This window comes from Centrocercus urophasianus, unplaced genomic scaffold, assembly GCF_019232065.1.
Source record: "Centrocercus urophasianus isolate 14NV4802_14NV808 unplaced genomic scaffold, USGS_Curo_1.0 seq_16, whole genome shotgun sequence".
Taxonomy (NCBI): domain Eukaryota; kingdom Metazoa; phylum Chordata; class Aves; order Galliformes; family Phasianidae; genus Centrocercus; species Centrocercus urophasianus.
This window is the reverse complement of record NW_024884711.1, coordinates 10,925,313-10,945,957: the sequence shown is the minus strand read 5'-3', so window position 1 is coordinate 10,945,957 and position 20,645 is coordinate 10,925,313. Positions and strand designations below refer to the sequence as shown.

The following is a 20,645-nucleotide window of genomic DNA, read 5'->3' as shown; positions in this document are numbered from 1 at the left end:
ACACCTCTGTATTGCCAGTCTGTGCTTGCAGACCTTGTTCATGTTTGCCCTCCTGACAAGGGGCAGCATCTTGGTGGGGCTGCTGGAGCCTGTGCTTTAGGCATGAGCATGAGCACTCTGTGTCCAGCCCTGGTTCAATGGACCCGGTTTTACCTCCTGGGCAGGGGTGAGTCCGAAGCACTTAGAAGCACCATTGAGGGCTCAGCTTAGCTGGATCTTGCAGCCTTAGATGCCTTAATCCCCTGACACCCTGAGAAAGGAGATACTGCCAGGAACTTAATAAACTCCATTGGATGTGGGTCAAATAATTGTTTTATATACAAACAAACACAAATTCTATAAGGGAAATAACATCAAGTCTTGCAAAATAGTTAAAGGCGCCAACTGAGGCTGGTGGAATTTGTATTTGCTCTGGAGCCAAGGGTTCCAGGGATAAATGTTATTAAAATTCAGTAACCCTCATAAAAGTGACTGCTTCTGTCTGCCGGTCCGCCGGCCCCATGGCAGGAGAGCATCGGATGTGGAGGGACTCCATAGTTCAGTCTTACTCGAATCCAATGGGAAAACCCGAAGTTCTCAGCTCTAATAATGCTATTGTTAGTTTTTGCTGTAAAATCCCAATGAGCACCAAGCAGGCGCTTGTGAGCACAGGGCAGCTCGTTCCAGAGAGCATGGCAGTGCTGGGAGGTTTGTTGATCTGCTGATGCCCTTGCAGAGGTTGAGTTTCTCTCCTTGGGAAACTGTCCTGGCTGGGGCAGTGAGCTTGTGGCACAAGGAGTTCTTACTTTAGCAAATCTGTGTAAAGCAGGTAACAGTATGACAGCAACAGCAATACATGCAACATTCTGGATGTTTGGGTTTTGTGTGAGCTGGACGGTGGATTTTTTTCTAGCTGTTTGTAACTGAGTTGTAGACACTTCAAGATGTATTCTTCAAAACAAAGGGTCCTTTAATCATTGGCAAGAACCTTATTTATGGCTGCAAGTGGCATTTAAGAGCAGAGTGACAACTAAAATACTTGGCTTAGTTACAAAATCTAAACAGTACTGAGGACATTAGGAGGATGTCTTCTAGACAGTTTAAAATGGAGAAAGATACAATGATTTCTTATTTTGAAGTGCTGACATTTCCCATATGTTCTTCAGTGACTATGAGCTTGAAATTGACTTTACTTTGACACTGGAAGTTTGCCCAAGAAAGGTTTAGCAGCAACTCAGCAATATCCATAGCATTTCACAGATCTTGATGAAGGGCATAAATTAAAAAAAAAGAAAGAAAAACACAAAAAAACATTTTAAATGATCTGTCTCAGAGTTTAATAACAGTGTGTTGTGGGATAATGTAGAAGGAATGTAGGAGAAACCTGAGACCTGATTGCTCCAGTCAAGTTAAGTGCATTGCAGAAAACACATACTTGAGCTTCAGCTGTGCCAGTTGCCCCGTCTGAGCCACTGCAGGCTCATCCAATTAAAGGCTCAAGCGGCATTTAGGCACAAAAGCCTGCAGTCTGCCTTTTGTGAAAAACCTTCCCAGTTGCCGGCTGTGCCTGGAAGTAACTGCATTCCGTGGGACCCGAAGGTTTTAATCGTGAATTGTGCAAGGCTCCCTGTGCCTGCTCACTGGCTCTCTGGTTCCCTCCCCAAGCCCCCGGCTCACTCCTGCTGCGGGTGCAGCCTGGATGACCTCCATGTCGGCCCTGTGGCAGCTTCAGGCTGCTCCGTGCATCTGCAGCAGAGCAAGGCCGGCCCACAGGGAGTGCTGGGGAGCCCGCAGCCTGCATACAGCAGAGGCAGGTTGCTCGGGGACAACCCAAAGCGTAGTTTCTGTTCTTCTGGGTGGGCTCTGAAGAGGTGTTTGTTGTTCCACCAGCTCCCTCCGCGCTCTTTATCGTTCTTTTTAAAGACCGTAGAATTCTAGAATGCCCCAAGTTGGAAGGGGGAGGATCATGGAGCCCAGCTCCTGGGTGTAAAAGGATAAGAAACAGCGTGAGGGGCGAGAACCTCCAGCGGTTCCTGGCGGCGTAGGGCATGGTCACCGTGCCGTCTGCTACTGACAAGGCACCGTGCTCTGTAGCTTTTCCTTCCAGTCACAGCCCTCAGGTGCGCGTTGGCCGTCGCACGAAAGCCCCGCGTTCCTCACGGCCAGCTTGGAGGTGTGACCGCACGCCTTCCCCGCAACGCGCTGCTATCTGCGCTCGGGGCGGCCGGCTGACCTCACACAGGCGGACCTGCCGGAGACAACGCAGCGCCTTCTTGCGCCGCTCGGCCGGGAGGTGCCGGCTCGGGGGAGGCCGCCCGGGCGGGTGCGGTGCGCGGCACGCGGCTGTGGCTGAGGGGAGAAGAGGAGAAGCTGGGCGAGCTGCTGAGGCTGCCGCGTGCTGCCGCGTGAGGGCTCAGAGCCGCTAATCGGCTCAGAGGCAGCGCGCGGGCGGCGGGACAAGGAGCGCTTTGTGAGCTGCCGGTGGGGACGAGTCAGGGCCCGAGCTCGGCGCTGACGCCCGGTGCGGCCCTGAGTCAGCGCACCTTGCTGAGCGGTGCGGGGGAAATGAGCAAAGAGCGTGTGCGGGGACCGCCTTAACCGGCATCTGCACCACAGCTCCTCTCAGGTGTTCCGTAGGGCGGGAGTGCGGCGAGCAGTGGCCTGCTGCTCCTTCCCTGTTGGGCCGCCTTTCCATTTTGTCTTTCTCCCATCCGAGCATTTGTTCACTTGCTGGTTGAGTTCTGCAGCAGAACTTTCCGTTTATTTGCCATCACAGAAGAAATGAAGGAGCCCCAGAGCTCAGGCTGTGTTCTGCCTCCTTCACCGGCTGGGAGCTGCCTGCGCTCACGCAGAAGGCGCAGATGCCTTGTCCTGGCAGAGCCATGGCTCAGAGCAGCACTGCCACACAGACGCGCGCCCCAAACCAATGCGATATGGGAGCGCTCGGGGAGCTCAGGTATCTGCTTGGTCTTGCTGGGATCGGCGTGGCAGTGCAGTAACGATTTATAGTTCGATGTGTAGAGCATACTAATTACAGAGCGATTGATGGGATTATTATGGTAATGTTGATGAGTGAAGGCATGGGAATGGCACAGAATTTTTGAGTATTTCATAACTAGAGGGAAAACATTGAAGTGACCAATTTCTACAGTAAAAATAATCGTAGACAATTGTTTATGTGGTACTGGAGAGCTTCGGGGCTACTGGAACTGAACGTACCGGAGTTTGATTTCATATTGTTTTGACATGAGCACATACTTCAGTCCACGGGTAATTTGCTGCATTTGGAGAATGCAGCAAACCTCTCAAGCACGGAATTCTTCAGGTTTCATTTCTATCCCTCCACAGATCCTCAGAATTTGCACAAGATACACACCAGAACAAGACACCATGACATTTTCAGATGGCCTTACCTTGAACCGAACTCAGATGCACAACGCTGGATTTGGCCCCCTGACCGACCTCGTGTTCACCTTTGCTAACCAGCTCCTGCCTTTGGAAATGGATGACACAGAAACCGGTCTCCTTAGTGCCATCTGCTTGATCTGTGGAGGTACCGTACAGTGGGGAGTCAGATGCCTTTGGAACAACAGACGCATTAAGATCTTCATTTATGTTTTACTTGTTCTGCTTTCCTGTACTCAAATGTATAGATATATATAGAATATGTATATGTAGTGTTATTATGTATTATATATATGCCACCTAAAACAGCTGCACTAAAGGCTTGCTTTCCACTGATGATGGTTATTGTTTTCGTTACTGGTATGGTTTAAAATGAACTGGATCAGTTCCAGTTCATCTTCATCTTATTGTCTGCCTCGTAAAGTACTGCTGTAGGATATATCCCACTGCTTCTTCCTGAGCAGCGTTTGGGTACCTTCATGACTGAGCTCCGTTAGGGCAAGAGGTGGTTGTGCAGCATGTACTCATAAATACAATTGCATGCATATGCATAAGGTTACATTTGTACAGAAGTCATTGGGAATAACCAAGAAAATGCAGGCTGTGCTTCAAATTTAGCAGAATAGCACTGGTAACATGACTGGGGGGAAGGGGTGGGGAGGAGCCGATTCCAAGGGGCATTGCCAGGTAAAATCAGGTAAAGCTACATTTCTTCAATGCAAAAAAAGAAAGACTTAGATCGTTTCCAGAATTCTCTTAAATTTCTGTTAATTTAATCACCCAATATCTATCCCATTGTGCAAATTCTGGGTAGCATTAGAAACACTGTGTCCAGATGGGCCTGTTGAAATGCAAACTCAAAACTGTTTTGGGGTTGTTTTTTTTTCATAAGTAAGCTTTGCCATGCTTAAATTACTATTAGAGAGTAACTGTTTTGAAAACAAAAGTCAGTCTTTATTGAAGGTGGCCCTTTAGTACAAAATGATTCCACTTTTGTGTCTCTAACCATAACCCATCAGAGGCAATGATGGGTTCTGAGACACCTCTAATGTATCACTGGTGCATTGCCTTTCATGGCTGGCGTTTGTTGTCACTTAAGCTAGCACTGCCATCTGCTGATATGTGGTGGTAACTCACTTTGGTTTAGTGTCGATGCAAAGGCCAAATCGGCTGTAATCAGTTTGTAAACCTGGATGAATACGAAATTAATTCTCAAATACTGTTTGCAGGAAGGTATTTTCCCCCTAGATAGGGAGCTTGACGTAGTTCCAAAGCACTGAAATGACAAACCTGTTCAGTAATCAATGAAAAATGAAGCTAAGTTTTGGAAAGCTATGGTTTGTCATCTTCCTAATGGAATAAATGCTACAGAGTGTATTTCTCCGTATAAATGGAGAAAGTGATGAAACTCATGGAGGTTTAATCCAAAACATGGAAAAGCTTCTATGATTTCTTTCTGTGATGAAGAAAATAAAAACGTTTAAGATCATAGAGTGACGTGATGCTTCCTGCAGATCGCCAGGACCTTGAAGAACCAATGAAAGTGGATAAGCTTCAGGAGCCGTTGCTTGAAGCACTGAAAATTTATATCCGAAAGAGACGACCCAACAAGCCTCACATGTTTCCAAAGATCTTAATGAAAATCACAGATCTTCGTAGCATCAGTGCAAAAGGTACAGTTCTCAGCGTGTTCTCAGCGTGTTCTCGGAGGACATTGGCCTGAGGACCTGGGTGGTTGGTCCTGTGGGTGTTTTTAACACAACTGAGAGGTCCTGCTGACCTTTCTTTTCATCTTGTTCATGTAACTGCCTGTTGGAAATGGTTCTACTTCCAACGTACACAATGCCACATTTTCCATACCATTCTCTATGAAGTCATTAATTGCTTTCCAGTTGTAGTGCTTTCTCCTTTGTTCCTGACAGTTTAAGTTAGTTATGAATCTGCTCCATCAGCATTCACCTGGAAAGTTATTCATTGCCTTTGTAATGGTTTCTGAAACTTCTCAGCTCAGGCATGAATATAAACTCTCCCTTCTTATCTGGAGTTATGCAGTGACTGAGTGCTCTCTGCAGCACTGGCATTGTAGCAGCATGGAAAAGCAAAGAATGTCAACAGATTCCATTTCTGGAATCTTTCCCCAATAATCAGACTGTTTTTTCTTTAATGTTGTTGACTTTTCTTGCCTTCTTTCGCTTTTAAGAAGCGGATTTATACTCCACTAGACTAATTGTACGTTGATGATCAGGAGTCTGTACATTGTACCATGTATTTGAACTCTGAGGTTTATGGCTATAAATTGTGTATAAGTTGTTCTGTTTGGTAGACAAAATCTTCTTCCCAACAGAAACAAACTGTGTAAAGGACATCCATTCTTCACTGTGGAACAGAATCTTTATATCCTCACTGTTTGACATTTAATTCCAGATGTAGTGGAAGTATTGAGTCACGGCTTGAACCAGTAATTGAGCACCTGGTAGGAAGGCAGGGCCAATCCAGGGGAGCACAGGTGTACTGCATGCACCTGAGAGAAGTAAGGGGTAGAGCCAGGACCCACCCCTTCCCAGACCTCATTTAAGGGTTGGCAGTAGAGGTAAGGGTATCTTGCTGGAGATCCCTGTGTACCTGAGGCCTTCCAAGGGTGAGCAGATTCTTTTCTTCATTTCTGTGTCCACTGCTGCTGCATTTAAGCATATTCTCTACCTGCTGTAGCCTAGGGCTTTGCTACAATGCTGTCATTGCTATGCTTTTCATTGTATAATAGCTTTACACCAGAATATTTCTGTCTCTTTATGGTCCTCGCCACTTTCCCTAGAATCATAGAATGGCTTGAGTTGGAAGGGACCTTGAAGATCATCTCATTCCAACTCCCCTGCTGTGGGCAGGGCTGCCACCCACCACATCAGGCTGCCCAGGGCCCCATCCAGTCTGACCTTGAATGCCTCCAGGGGTGGGGCATCCTCAGCCTCTCTGGGTGGCTGTGCCAGGGCCTCACCACTTTCTGAGTAAAAACAAATGTTTTCCTAACATCTAACCTAAATCTCCCCTCTTGTATTTTAAAAGTATTCCCCCTTATCCTGTCCCTATTAGTACAGTTTCAGAACTTTTTACGTGATCTGTTTCTGTACTGAAAAGTTGGACTGAGGTCTCTCCAGAGCCTTCTCTTCTCTGAGCTAATAAAGCTCAGCCCCCTTAACCTTTCTTCATTGGAGAGGTGCTCCTGCCCTCTGAGCATCCTTGCAGCTCTCCTCTAGACCTGCTCCAACAGCTCTGCATCCTTCATATGCTTGGGGACCTCAGGCTTGGAGAGAGTGCTCCAGATGGGGCCTTACAAGGGCAGAACAGAGGGGGACAATCACCTCCCTCACCCTGCTGGCTGCTTGTCTTTTGATGCAGCCCAGAATACTGTTGGCCTTCTGGACTGTGAGCACTTACAGCTGGCTCATGCCAAGCTTTTTTGCCCACTGGCCCAAGTCCTTCTCTGTAGGGCTGCTCTCCAGGAGTTCTCCCAGTGTGTTCTCATTTCTGGGATTTTCCCAACCCAAGTGCAATGTCTTGGGCTTGTTTAATCTCATTAGGTACAGATGTGCCTACTTTTTGAGCCTGTCCAGGTCCCTCTGGATGACATCCCTTCTGTTTTGTCAGTAGCTTGGTGTCATCTGCAAAATTGCTGAGAGTATTTTCAATCCTACTGTTCATGTCATTGATGAAGACGTTGAAGGGCACTGGTGCCAAGACTGACCCCTGGGGGACGCCACTTATGACTGGACTCCACCTGGACATGGCACCTTTGACAACAACTCTGGCTGTGACCATCCAACTGTTTCTTTATCCACCTAATGGCCCAGGCCTCACATCCATCTCTCTCCAGTTTAGAGTTAAGAAATACTTGACGTTATCCCAAAGGCCATGTTAGGAGCTGCAAGCTGTATTCTGTGGCTCTTTCTCTCCCTAACTAGTATTACTTATTCGCTTGTAGTCTGGGTAGTCCAGATTAATTTTGTCGTTTTGCTTAATCCTGCACACAACAGCCTGCAAGGCCATCTCTCTGTGAAAACGCCTGTAGTTGTTGCACTTGGGACGCACTGAGCAGTTGGTTAGCTTCAGTTACATCAGATGTAAGCAGAGCTGCTGTGTACTTTTGTGAGTCATTAGCCCAAAGCACCTGCAACCCACAGAAAGCAGCTTCACCAAAGTATCCCTTTGGCTGAGTTTGTTTTATAAAACAAGGGTTTGTTAGATTCTGATTCTTACTTCACAGTTTGCTGTGAGGCAATATTTACTTCTGACATTGCACCACACCTGTTTAGCACAGAGCCCCCAGCATTTTGTCCTCCTTCAGGCTTTGCAGATCCCATCCAGCTTAGAAACTGTGAAGTGCATTCCAATTTATAAAGCCTTCCAAATGGTAGCAGTTGCCTTTAATTTCTCAACATCGTTTAGTACCGTTTTGGTTCCTTCTGTGTAAAGATGTGGTTCATCTAATTTACTGTACTGTACTGTTGGCTGCTGTGATCACCATTTTAAATCAATTTGTTAAGGAGAGCTCATCTCGCTCCATTTTGCTGCAATGAATTACATAGTGCGTAATTTTGTATGCAGAACTATAGAGGGAGACATCAAAGCCGTTAAAATAACGTACCCTGAAATTAGTGCTGATGGTGCTAGGGAAAAAGGAATTGCACATCTCATCCTAATGGAAAGGATTTCTTTCTGTTTTCCTCCTAAAGGTGCGGAACGCGTCATTACATTGAAAATGGAAATTCCTGGATCCATGCCGCCTCTTATTCAAGAAATGTTGGAGAACTCTGAAGGACACGAACCACTGACACCAACCTCAAATGGAAATACTGCAGAACACAGCCCGAGTATCTCGCCTAGCTCAGTGGATAACAGCAGTGTCAGCCAATCCCCTATGGTGCAATAAGACATTTTCCAGCTACTTCAGACATTCCTAACACCTTATGTACAGGGATGAAAAGCAAGAAAAACATTTTTACTGCTGCTTACTTTCTGGACTTAATATATATCTATATATGTATATATATATAGATAAAAACTCAACAAGGACCAAGAAATTTTCGTATGTATCGATATATACTCCTTGCTGTTTAAACTCTTAAAATAGAAAACGCAAACTTTTGAAACTCTAAATCAGCCATTTCATGCAAAAAAAAAAAAAAAAAAAAAAAAGTTAAGCTTCTGTTTTCTCTTCTGAACATTCAAGACTGCATGGTGACAAGACAGATCTCAAACTTTAAATTCTGGTTGCATTTCTGATGACTTTGTACATACAGATGTATGGCTGTACTTTCTGTACTGGATGTTCGGTGCTTTCCTTTTGTCTGTCATACCTAAAACGATCAAGACACCAACCAGATGCAATGGACTACTGTACACATCCAGAAAAGGAAATTTCAAGGACTGTCTGATTAGTTAATACGAAAGCTACTCTTTGATGCCCTCAGTTTGCATCTCCTTGTAAAAACTATACAAAATCCCTGCACTCGCAGAAAAGACATCGGTGTCAGCATTAACTGCCAGATCAGTTATTCAGATGTCATTTGCTCCACTGTTAACGTCACTTTAAAATTTAAAAAGTGGTTTATTAGCTGGCTGGTGACCTAGCTACACCGGTAACTACTACATTTCTACAGTCATGATAGCCTCCAAGGCAGAAACACTTCTCAGTGTTACCGTGTTTTTGTTTACTTATTCACAAGCCATTAGGGAAACTTCATGGGATGATAACCAGCAGACTCATTGACAGCTTTCAAAGGGGTGAGTCCAGGGTATTTCCTTCAGAGTCGACCGCCAGGAATGAGCTGAACTATGCGGCCTTCCAGGTGCTAGGGAAGTACAGACAGGACTTCCAGAAACACAAGGAGAGAATCTGCCTTCTTGGCCTTGTTAAATCACCATGAAGCAGAGTGAAAACTGTGGTAGAATGGTTAACAGATTTAAAGTGTCAGTTTCTTAGGTTTCATTTAAAGCACTAGTGGATTTTTTTTTATATATTCTAGCAAGTCTGTGATGTACTTTCACTGGCTCTGTTTGTACATTGAGATTGTTTAACAATGCTTTCTATGTTCATATACTGTTTACCTTTTTCCATGGAGTCTCCTGGCAAAGAATAAAATATATTTATTTTAAAAAAACACCTATGTGGAAGTGGTCCCTCCAGCCCCATGTTACACACACAAGACAGAGAGTTTTCCATTTTTTAATGTTTAAACTTCATTTCAAAAAGCAGGTTTGCTGTTTGCAACCATGACAATTAAAATGTGCTTTAGCACCGCTGTCTAGAACATCTCTACAAGCCAGTCAGACAAATACATGACATTTCAATGAGTAAAAAAGAGCATAAAACTGTAGGTGTAAGAACAAAATGTTAAAATGCCTACACACAAGAATAAAAACCATCAATTACATTTATCACATAAAATAAGTCAAATGTACAAAAGTTTGCGACAGAAGGGACCAAAAGGACAACACAAGATAGTCGCTGGAAAACAGTTGTGTGCTCTTTGGGCACTTAATTAAACATATCAAAATCATCATCTTCATCAGACTCTGCAAAATATTTCACTTCTTTCCTAGCCCGGCCTGTCCGGGGCTTTGGAGCAGTTTCGGAGGCAAAGCCTGACTGGAAGATTTCCACATCCGAATCCTGGTCAAAAGTGGCCTTCTTGGATTTCTTTGGAAAAGAAAAGACAAATCCTTTGTGAAGCTCTGTGCATTTTGCATCTTGACATTCAGACCTGAAGCAACTCTTCTCTAACAACTGATACATAACCACATCTCCACCCCAGTTGGTACCTCAGCACCCTCCCATAAGAATGTGCATCTTGGATTGAAAGGAATCTGTTAGGTTATCGTTTACAAGCGGAAAGGACCATTGGGAGAACTGACCTTGCATGGTGTTGATTTAGGTGTCTTCTTCCCAGGGTTGTATTCACCTTCATTTTCTGAGCTTGATGCTTTCCTTTTCTTTGCCCCTCTCCCTTTTCCTAGGTGAGAGAATATAATTTCAATAAAACATCACAATTCAGCAAACTGGAAAAAAAACATTACTACATTTTATCATGTCTGCGTGTAAAGTTCAAATACAACATAACATAGTTGGTTTTCTCAGTTTTATATCTCTCTCTTATTCTTCCTCTGGAGTTACCATTTGTGCTAGCAATTCATACTGTCAGTTCAAGACAGGGCCAAAATTCGCTAACCTAACTTCTTCCAGACTTACGAAGTACTCCAAGTCCTCGGCAACTTTTTGTGCTGATAACACAGCATTAATGCACCTTCCCAGCTGAGGAATTTACTGTTTACAGCAGCTATCAGCACTGGCACATCTTTTCCCTTTGCAGTGTTGCAGTGAAATCACTGCAATGCTTCTGTCATTTTCTTCCTAGGATTCTTAGGAGAACTGGGATACCAATGAATTGGTTTCAAGAACCAGAAAACCTGACTTAATAGAACTACCAAAGATCAGAACCTTACTGATGTGTATAAACGTGAGCTCACAGAATGAAAATAACCAGTATCCAACAGAATGGATGAGCAATTAAAAGGGGTTGGAGGCATTAAATGCATTCCCAGCAGCTAAGGTCACTTAAAAAGTTCACAGCAGTGATAGTCAAGAAACGCCAATGAACTACTGCTGTCATAGAAAAACGCTCAGGGCTGAGTAATTTGCTGGTGATTCATTCACTCATGAATCAGCGTGGTTCTTCTTTCCCTCCAAATATAATTGTGAACCCATGTTATAGAGAGCCCAGACACTGTGTGATGCTAATTGTCACCACACCTGAACTACTACCTTTGGGTGCTGCAGTCTTCTTTGGAATGCCAAATTCTGAATCCGAGTCAGAATTTACAGTTTCCATCTTCTTGGCCTTGGGAGCCCTCTTCGGTTTAGGTGGTACGTCTACTTTTGCTGTTAGAAGTTAGAGATACTGGATATGTTAAATTCACATATTGCTTAGAAATATTAAATTTTACTAGACTACAGCATAAATGGCAGATGTTAAAATGAGATGAGCCTCCTCCACTTGAGGAAAACATGCTTCAGCTTTTAGGTTAGAACTGTGAGGAATAAAAAGGAGGTGTTTCTTTTGTCAAGAAAACCTTTTAATTAAATTCTACCAGTTCATTCAGTATGTTCCAGTGTTTTTAATTAAACGCTTTTTCATCTTCTTGAGCACAAAACAGGTTACTGTTATCTAAAGCAGCAACAGAAGTTTCCAAGTTGGATATTTAAAACATGCTCAGATGCGTTACATTACAGGACAGCTCGCTACTTGTGCCATTTCTGCCTTCACAGTGGTACAGTCTTTGCCACAACTGCAGAACAACCCTCCCCATGATTACTGCAGGACTCTGAGGCACAATGCATCTGTGTTGTTTTCTGTTTACCCAATGAAAAAGAACCTCAGAAAAAGAAGAAAGGACAGGAAGGAGACATATCTGTGGAATCCTTACTGAATTTCTACTACTGCTACACAACTTGGCCATCTTTAAAAGACAGAACTCATACTGCTCCAAAAGCAAAGCCTCCTATTTATCTCCATGGAAATCACAACGAATATGAACAGCTCAATAACACCATTCAGTAATGTTTTCACTGTAGTCACCACCATTATCTATGCATTTTTATTGGTGACGAACAAGAGCCTGCATGCTGTGCTGGTAAAAATCTGCACCAGCGGACGTGACCCACTGTCACTGTCAGCACTGCTGGAATGCACCCCACTGTCTCACTGTGCTCACTGTTTGGTCTCTGTAAACATTCAGCAAGTGTCAATTAATGTCAGTGGGTGCAATGTTTCTGAGAGGAATTCATTTCCACTTCTTTGCTTCACCTGCACTTCCACGTCAGACACCATTTTGTCAGACTGCCCCTCTGCTGCCATCTGTTGCATCACAATTAAATGCCATGGAATATTGCTGGGAAGGTTCATCCTCAGCTGCCATACCACCACCATCCGCCTCCGATATCGTGGGCCAAAGTAATAAAACAGGAGGCATTACTTCTGGAGCAGCCCTCATACACTCACACCAAGGAGGACAAGAAGTACTGCACTCCACATGTTGGACGACAAACCAGCCTTTTACAAAACCCTCTGCTACACTCCTGACCTATGTGTTATCTGTCAGTCCTAAATACCTCAAAGATACAACATGTAAAAAGCTCCAGATAGCAGGAACGTGGACACTGCTGAGTACTCAAGCTTTCGTCTGTGATACTGCTAAGGGAATGTCTTCAGACAACAGATGAGTGTCTCCAGAACCTTTCTGGCTATGCTGCCTTTAACTGCTACCTGCTGGAGAATCACTGCACTGCTTTGTGTGATTGTGATACCTACTGAGTAGTTCCAGTATCACGTCCTGGTAATATTAAAAAGCTTTCTTTGGCATCAAGGAGAGGCTCCGGCAGCCTTTTAGATAGACTTTGAGGGTGAAGAACTGATGCTTAAGTTGGAACTCAGGAACCATATATGAAAACAACTTAAAACAGGTCTCTATAGATATCTCGATTAGAAGACAAAAGAAGTATATTAGCATAAAGCAAAGCAGAGTCAGTCAATGCCAGAGATCAGGAAATTTCATCTCAAATTGATCGAGGTCTGAGAAGAAGCTGATCTCCTAACTATTCCTTTATTTTCCCTGGACTAAGAAAGGAATGTGGCCATACAGATAAAAAGACAGAAAAAGTACTTCTTCAGTATCAGCTTCCCGTCCTCCAAAATTCAGGCTCTGAAGTCACAAAAAAAACCCCACACAACTGTCTGTAATAATTGCTTCAGCTACACAACAGACATTCCCCTGTGAGGCACTCACCAAGGGTGCGTGGATATCAGAAGATGGACACAGCACTAAGGACATGACTAAAAGAATACCAGCTGACCAATAACTAAGTGTGTTGATTTAGCACTGCACTGTCAAAGAAACTGTGATCATGTATAGTTTGGGCAAAGGGGAGAAGATGAAAACTGCTGAATGCTGTGAATTTTCGTGCACTAAAAAGGAAATTGTGTCTCTAAGACTACTCCTGAGACAAAAGTGTAACTCTTCTTCCCTGAACAAAAGCCTGTTGATACCTATTTTGTAAGAGTAAAGGTTAATCAGCACTCAGAAACATCACAAATGTGTTTTAAAGTCTCAAAGCTATGTTAGTAACAACTAATTGCATCTACACCTTCACAAAAGAGAAAGGGAGAGAGAGGTTGAACGCTAAGTTGCATCCATGCTACTACATACACAGGTCTTGTATTTATAACAGAAGTTCATCATAAAGGACTTAAAAATAATCTTCATTCACTGTATTATAGAACTTTACTGTTGATGATTAAAAAGTCTTCAAGTGTTTGAGAACCAGTCAGACGTTCACTGATTCAATTAGAGTAGCACAATGTCAGTGAGACAGATTAGAACTATGGAAGCAAAGAGGGGAGGGTGAATGGATGCTGCAAATCCCTGGCACCTAACTCATAAAATAAGATAATTTTTTCCTCATTTTTAATGAAGTAAATTAATTATAGTAACTGGCTGCTTTCTTGCAGATTTTCTGGAGGCATCTATTTGTCATATTAATGTACTAAGTTCAGCTGTAAGCTGACCACCATATTACAGTCAAAAAAATTGCTTTTGGATGAGAGACTATTAAGAAGAAAGAAAAAAATGAAGTCATCTGAAAGAAGTAATAGAAGCAAGGCAAAGATTTGAAAGCAGAAAAAACCTGCAGTCTATTATCTGCTAAGAAGACAACAATTTTTCAGCTTAGGTTCAGCATTAATTATGGCAAGCATTTGATATAATCCTTAAAATGTATTCAGAAACAGGCTCAGAGCTCTCCTTTAGAAGTAGAAAGATAACAGTATATATGCCAATATTCTTCAAGGAACACAGTGCTTAAACAACTTATTCCAACAAATATCCATGCACAACTAATGAAACCTATACAAGTAATGAACTTGCTCTTGGAACTGTCCTGAATTCCACGGTTTAAGAACATGCAAATTGCCAGTTCTAAAAGCCTGACTAAGAAATGAAGAAACTTCTGCCTCTGAAGTGTAAGGGTAGCCTTCCGTTCTCTGCATCAAAAACTACAACCACATACCACTGTGGCAGCTACATGGGCTGCTTAGGACTTAAGTACTTCCTGGGGATTCCTCCTTTGCACTGTTGCCCTTACTTCTAACGTTAATAAGTTAGATGCGTTATAGAAGACTATCTTCAACCTGAAGGACATCATGGCTCATTTATTCCCTGAGAGTTAAAGCCTTTCATTAGTTTAACTAAAAGGCAGAGCTCCATACATAGTAAGTATTGACATTATTGTAGACAGAAAGAATTTAATATCATTAAGGAGCTGGGAGAAATTCACACCCCCTCCTGCAGTGCCACTGAATTTGAAATAAATGAGTGCTATTTCCACTTTTAAGATGATGATGGTGAAGAGATGATGCAAAGATGGAAGTGAAGAACTTTAAAAAAGGTTTGATTTACAGGGTAATCCTACACTTACCTTTTTTAGCAGCTACTGTTTTACTTAGAATTTTCTCTGTTTGTTTTGGGGCGAAAGGTGATGAGAAAACAGGAGTAGAATCCTCCTCATCACTGTCCAATTTTGTTGTATCTATAACCACAGAGTATGTTCAGAATAAGATTTGTTCACTGCATATTTTAAATCATCCTTATTGGTTACATTCAAGATCAATCCCACAGATCCACTCTTCTGATACTACAGCCAGGCTATGGGCGTACCGTGTACCTACAGTACAAGCTGTGCTCCTCTCAGGATCAGAACCTCTGATTCCATTTCCCCTGCACAAATCTCAATACCACTATTTTTAAAATACTGCATTAAGTTTCTACTTATGACATGAAACCCCACACATATTCCATAACGGTAAATAGATCAGTGAAAACAAGCTCACCATCGTCCGTCTTCTGAGAGTAAGATGGGAATGAGAAAATGTTCCCAAAGTCTTGATTTTTCTTCTCTTGAGACATTTTTCTACTTCCAGACACAAGAAGAAATTGCACAAACTACATTAACTACATATTGAAATAGGCAGACATTATAGCATCCATAAGAGATTAAACTATTTTGCAATGTAGCACGTATCTAGCATTTCAGCTGGCAAATCCTTAATAAAATCTCTATCCTGTCATGCATTGTAACAACTTAAATTAACAGTATTACAGTTTTATCAATAGTTCTGTACACCAAGTTGGTTCAAGAAGGAAAACAAAAAATTTTACTAAATACAATTAAGGAATGACATTACTGACACTATTACAATTTGGTAAGCCATGTCTTCCCAAGTCAATTGCAATGATGAGATAATACACACTTCCATTCCTCCTCAGAAATGTATACGTTTTGTGTTGCATCTTATGTGTAGATTAATAATTAATCAATATTCCATCAGTTTTGTTTAGAGACTTCTGTATTCAAAACAATTATTAAAAAATATACTGCTGAGTTACAGTACTTACTCTGGAGATGGCTTTGATTTGACTGGAGAGAAGTCATATTCATCTTTTTCTAAACTGTCTGAGGGAACGAACTCATCCTCTCTGTCGTTTATAACTGGAGAGGCTTTTACTTTAAGCTCATCTAAATCATTATTATTGTTGGCATCGTCGTCATCATCAGCATCATCTTCTTCTTCTGAGAAGTCAAATGTATACTTAGGCCTCTCAGCTAAAAGAAAAATACATATTTACACATTTCAATATAGTTACGCTACCACATAAATAAATTCAAGGGGAAGTCACTCAGCAATCCCTGTCTCGGATTACAAAAGGCAAAAGACTTGAGGAAAAAAAGGTCTCTGATACTTTTGCCTATTAGAGACTTCTTCAGTTATTTTTTTGCAGCCAGTTAGGTTTTTGGGCCATGTTGGACAATATAATTGCATTAAAGTTATTTCTTTGTAATGGTATTCCTTTTCAATATCCTGTGTAATTCACAGCTTTTTTGAGTAATTTCTATTCTAGTATTTTGGATGAGGAGAAAGATTTTTGGATCAAGTTACAAAATCTTTCCCAGCAACTCTTGGTCTTGCCATTAAGGGTTTTTTCACAAACATCACAGTGAAGAGAATACAGTGCAAGTTATCTGCAGAAGATGATGTCCTTAAGGAAGGCTGCGGTCAAAATAAAACATAGGTTAATATGTCAGGTTTAAACTTTCTGCCACAGTGCACATTTCACAAAAACTGGAGTACCTGCAGCTCTCCTAAGCAGAGAGTCTCTTGGAATAATCACAGGCTCACTCTCTTCTAAATCACTTTCAGACTTGGACTCATCATCTGACCAGGGGTTTCGTTTCTTCACTTTTTTTGCACTGGATTTTGTAGATGATGGTGCTCTTCTTACTCTAGTACCTGTAACAAGTTAAAGCATCTTTAACAGTCAGGGAAGAAAAAAATAACAAAAAAAACACTACTTCTGCCTTTTCTAATTGTTTACGTTGCATATACTTAGCATAATTCATCTTTAAAAGTTTTCTTTAAACATTTTAAGTTTTGTTTTACTTCCTAAAGGAAAATTTAAGAACGTGAAGAAAATTTCATAACCTCCTGCTGCCAAACAAATTTGCTCTAAGACAGAAAAGCATAGAAGTCTCTAATTTGAAGTTTTAGTTCCTGAGCAGTCAAATTCCCATTTTTAAAAGGTTACTGGAGCTTTTCAGGAAAAGAACAGTTTTTCCATTATTCAGAGAATTGGGTCAGGTACGATTATTGGAAAAATCCAATTAACATGGGAAGCAGAGGATACTCATCTGGAGGTGGCACAATACAATTGCAGGGCAAGCTCAGGTAAAGGTGGACTAATTGACTCTGGCTCAACACTGATGAGGGTGGATTCAGTCATAACTGCACTCAGGGTGCTTCTCTATTCATGGGGGTTATCTATTCATACTCAAATATTCTCTCTATTCCTTTAGCTTTCTGTTTAATTGCTGCCTGTCACACCTCTGTCCCAATAATCACAACATTTCTGAAACAGTAATAATAAATTCCTATTAATAGAGAAAAAAGAAAGTTAATATAGACACTGATTAGTTTGCCACACCATAGTGTGCAACTTTTTTAAAAGTCACCATGACTGAATATGCCAGTCAGAAAATAAGTTTGTTTAATCAAGTTCTGCAAGCTATACTGTACACTGAGCCAGAAGATCAGGGCTTGGCCCTTAGTGGCAGAGAACATACATGTTACATATTTTCATTTCATTTCACACAATCTAATTTTCATTTTCATTTCATTTCACACAATCTAATTATGAAAAAATAATCTTTTTTTTTTTTTTCATTCACATATTCAGTGATTTAGATCCCTTCCCCTCAAAACCATAAGTAGAAAACAGAAGATCCCCCACTTCAAGAGAAGCAGAATACTTAAAAGAAACTTCAGTAAGTTACTATAACTAGGGAACCATAACAGAAGTGCCTACATGTTTAACCTGAGCATTGACTACCTTGCTTTTAATTTCCATGTATGCTGTAAGTAATGCTAAAGTGTTTCAAAGTATTTCCATGCATCTCTTTAAGGAAGAAAATCAGATGAAATACTTATTATTGTGGTATATTTCCCTTCTCATCATGTGCTAAAATACACTTAATGCAAAATTAGTACTCATTTAAGCTTAGTGATGACTGTGTCAGGATATCTCACCAGGCTCCTTCTTCTCTCTCTTCAGTTTAGGGATTTTAGTTGCCGAGGCTGCTGTATTCACCGAGTCATCCCCACCACCCTCAGTTTGCACGCCACCAAATTCTTCATCAAATTCCATTTTTATTGCTACAGAATCAGCATCACCCTAAAAATATTAACAAGTTAGTCAAAATAAAATTATACCTTTATATTTCAACAAAAAACTGCAATACAACTTTTAAAAGAGAATAAATGAAAGTAGACTACTGTATTGACAATTTTAATGGTATTGGAAGGAAAAAAATAAAAAAACAAAAAAAAATTCCCAGCAATAGTAGTCATAGTAGGCATTCAAACAAAAAATAAATCCAGCATTAATTTCTTTACACATTAAGTTAGCAAAACATCATACATACTACAAATGGGGTCTAGTGGTTTGGATTTGTATTATCAGCAGAGAAAAATAAAGCAGTTAAACAATCTAACTACAGCAACAGTTGGTTTACCTTTTTCCTTTTCAGCAATTTCCTACTGGCATCAGCTTTCATGGCAGATGTAATCTGTGGAACTATTCTTCTACCAAATGGTGATGGCATGGTCTCTTCCAACTGAAGTTTCTTCATCTTGGGTTTACCGACTTTACCTTTTATTGGTTTGCCAACCATACCAGCCAGGACATCTTCTCTTTCCTGTGCTTCCACTTTCTAACAAACAACCAGGGGTGGGAGGGAAACAGTTTCATCTTCAGTTAGGGCAAAGTGGAACATGGTGCTTTTTCAATATTTATTAACATGGAGCAGAAGACTGCCCTTAATTGTCATTTGAATTACAGCACACATTTTACTAATGGAAAATCAATCACTTAATTTGGTAAGTTCTCCCTTACTTTATGTAGTTAAAAACTATACTTTTTTTCAAGCCTAACTAAATACAAACTTTTCTATACTTTGGAATATATTTCTTTCATCACGTTTCTGTTCCTCATGTATATCTCCAGGTAGTACTGTGACTTTTCAGTCCATCAGTGTTTAAAGCAAGCAGCTAGCTTTCAGAGTAAGTTTTATAAGGCACATTTTCCAGTCCTCCCATCAGTTTTTTATTACAGAAGTTGAGGCTTCAACACAGAGTACTTCCAATTGCAGCTGCACCATGAATGCACACAGAAATAAACATCTTATTTGTATCATCCTGCATTACTTCAAAAGATTACATCAGCCATTTTCACAGAACACTGAAAGTTGAGGCTCAGCAAGTTACCCACCAACACGCCTTTGCCTTTTTCCAGAGTCCCAATGAGGCAAGGTAAAAGCCCTTTGCCTAGCACTTCTGGTCTACATGCTTTGTTCCTAGATTTCTGGCTTTCCATTCAACAATACTTACTGCTTCACAACAGGTGAGATCACCTAGAATTACTAGTTACTACTTCCAGGTTTTCTTTGTCATCTGAAAACAAATTTGTTCCTGGTAATTTTTCTTTCACTAACTTGGAAAAATCATTGTACTGTACAGATGCAAGAAACAATCCCTGAGGATCATAAATAAGAACTCAACCACCCAAAACAGATTTCCCACTTGTCCCTATATTTAGAGATCCATCTGGTTTCAATCACTTTTTTTTCCTTTTTTTTTTTTTTTTTTTTTTTTTTGGCTTATTTTTAATATATATTTTTAGAAAGATTCATAAAACATACTTCAAGCTCTTCAACAAAAGCTGCTAAGTCTTCTTTCCAGAGATCTGAAGCAGATTTCCTTTTAAGGTCATTTAGTTCTCTCTCCTAAAATGTGAAAGAAGCATGTAAAATATAAGTTTCTAAGTTATGAGTTGGCTGAATCATCAGATAGAAGTAACCTAGTAAATACTACCTTAACTGAACATTCATAATTGGGCACATCAGTAATTATTAAGTCATTTCAGAATAAGCCTCTCACAGTGTACCAACCTTTGAATCTCTGTGCTTAATTAGCTCTTCCACTTTCTCTTTCGTAAGTGACCACAGAGACATGTTTAAGATATAGTTAAAATCAGGGCCAGAAGTTGATCCAGAAGCAGAGGAAGCATCATCATTTGGGTTTTGTGGGTCCTCCTCTTCTGCTGCCTGAAGTAAAATATTCAGAATTAGACATATAAATAATCTTAGCTCTATAAATGAACAGCAGCAATTCCTCAAAATACCTTGTGGATTAAGGTATTTCCTTAATGAGTAAGGTGTTTCCACATGGATTCAGTAACATCACAATTTTTCTTGTCTTTTCCAAAAAGCCATCTTCCTGTCACTTTCTATGGTTGGACTGTGTAATCATTGATTTAAGAATACAAAGCTGAACCTAACCTTAGCAATTTGCCTTGTATCCTGTTGCCTACAGAAACTGGTACCTTCCTAGCCATCTCACACAGGATGGAGATTTTTCCCCTCTGGACATGCAGGTACATCTGTTTCTGTAGAAACTAGCACAGTTTTGTATAGCAGCATACAAACTGCTATAAAAACCCTGAACGTATGAAGTTCTCGTTCTAAACCTTTGTATTATCTAGCTGTCTTCTTAGAATTATCTGTGTGGAATACCACTATTATGCAACAATAATTGTACATAAGT

General features: G+C 41.1%; 2 protein-coding genes across 8 annotated transcripts in view; one reads left to right on the top strand and one right to left on the bottom strand.

Moving 5' to 3' along the window:
* Nucleotides 1-9,569, top strand: part of RARB (retinoic acid receptor beta) — a 189,286-nt gene extending 179,717 nt beyond the window's left edge. For 4 of the 5 annotated variants that reach the window (XM_042816510.1, XM_042816511.1, XM_042816509.1 and 1 more), the window contains 3 exons: nt 3,328-3,532; nt 4,899-5,057; nt 8,112-9,568. In XM_042816510.1, coding sequence (XP_042672444.1) covers nt 3,328-3,532; nt 4,899-5,057; nt 8,112-8,308 — 561 coding nt within the window. In that variant the 3' untranslated portion in view covers nt 8,309-9,568. Of the gene's footprint in view, nt 1-3,327; nt 3,533-4,898; nt 5,058-8,111 lie in introns of all 5 variants that reach the window. The other variant, XM_042816507.1, reaches the window with a different exon arrangement.
* A 21-nt stretch (nt 9,570-9,590) lies between these two features.
* TOP2B (DNA topoisomerase II beta) overlaps nt 9,591-20,645 on the bottom strand; it is a 57,465-nt gene continuing 46,410 nt past the window's right edge. Inside the window, exons 26-36 of one of the 3 annotated variants that reach the window (XM_042816504.1) lie at nt 19,991-20,146; nt 19,742-19,825; nt 18,557-18,754; nt 18,072-18,216; nt 16,620-16,778; nt 15,886-16,093; nt 15,321-15,403; nt 14,909-15,019; nt 11,201-11,317; nt 10,294-10,391; nt 9,591-10,078 (exon numbers count right to left, since the gene is read on the bottom strand). In XM_042816504.1, coding sequence (XP_042672438.1) covers nt 9,917-10,078; nt 10,294-10,391; nt 11,201-11,317; nt 14,909-15,019; nt 15,321-15,403; nt 15,886-16,093; nt 16,620-16,778; nt 18,072-18,216; nt 18,557-18,754; nt 19,742-19,825; nt 19,991-20,146 — 1,521 coding nt within the window. In that variant the 3' untranslated portion in view covers nt 9,591-9,916. The remainder of the gene's footprint in view (nt 10,079-10,293; nt 10,392-11,200; nt 11,318-14,908; nt 15,020-15,320; nt 15,404-15,885; nt 16,094-16,619; nt 16,779-18,071; nt 18,217-18,556; nt 18,755-19,741; nt 19,826-19,990; nt 20,147-20,645) is intronic. The other 2 variants (XM_042816505.1, XM_042816506.1) reach the window with 2 other exon arrangements.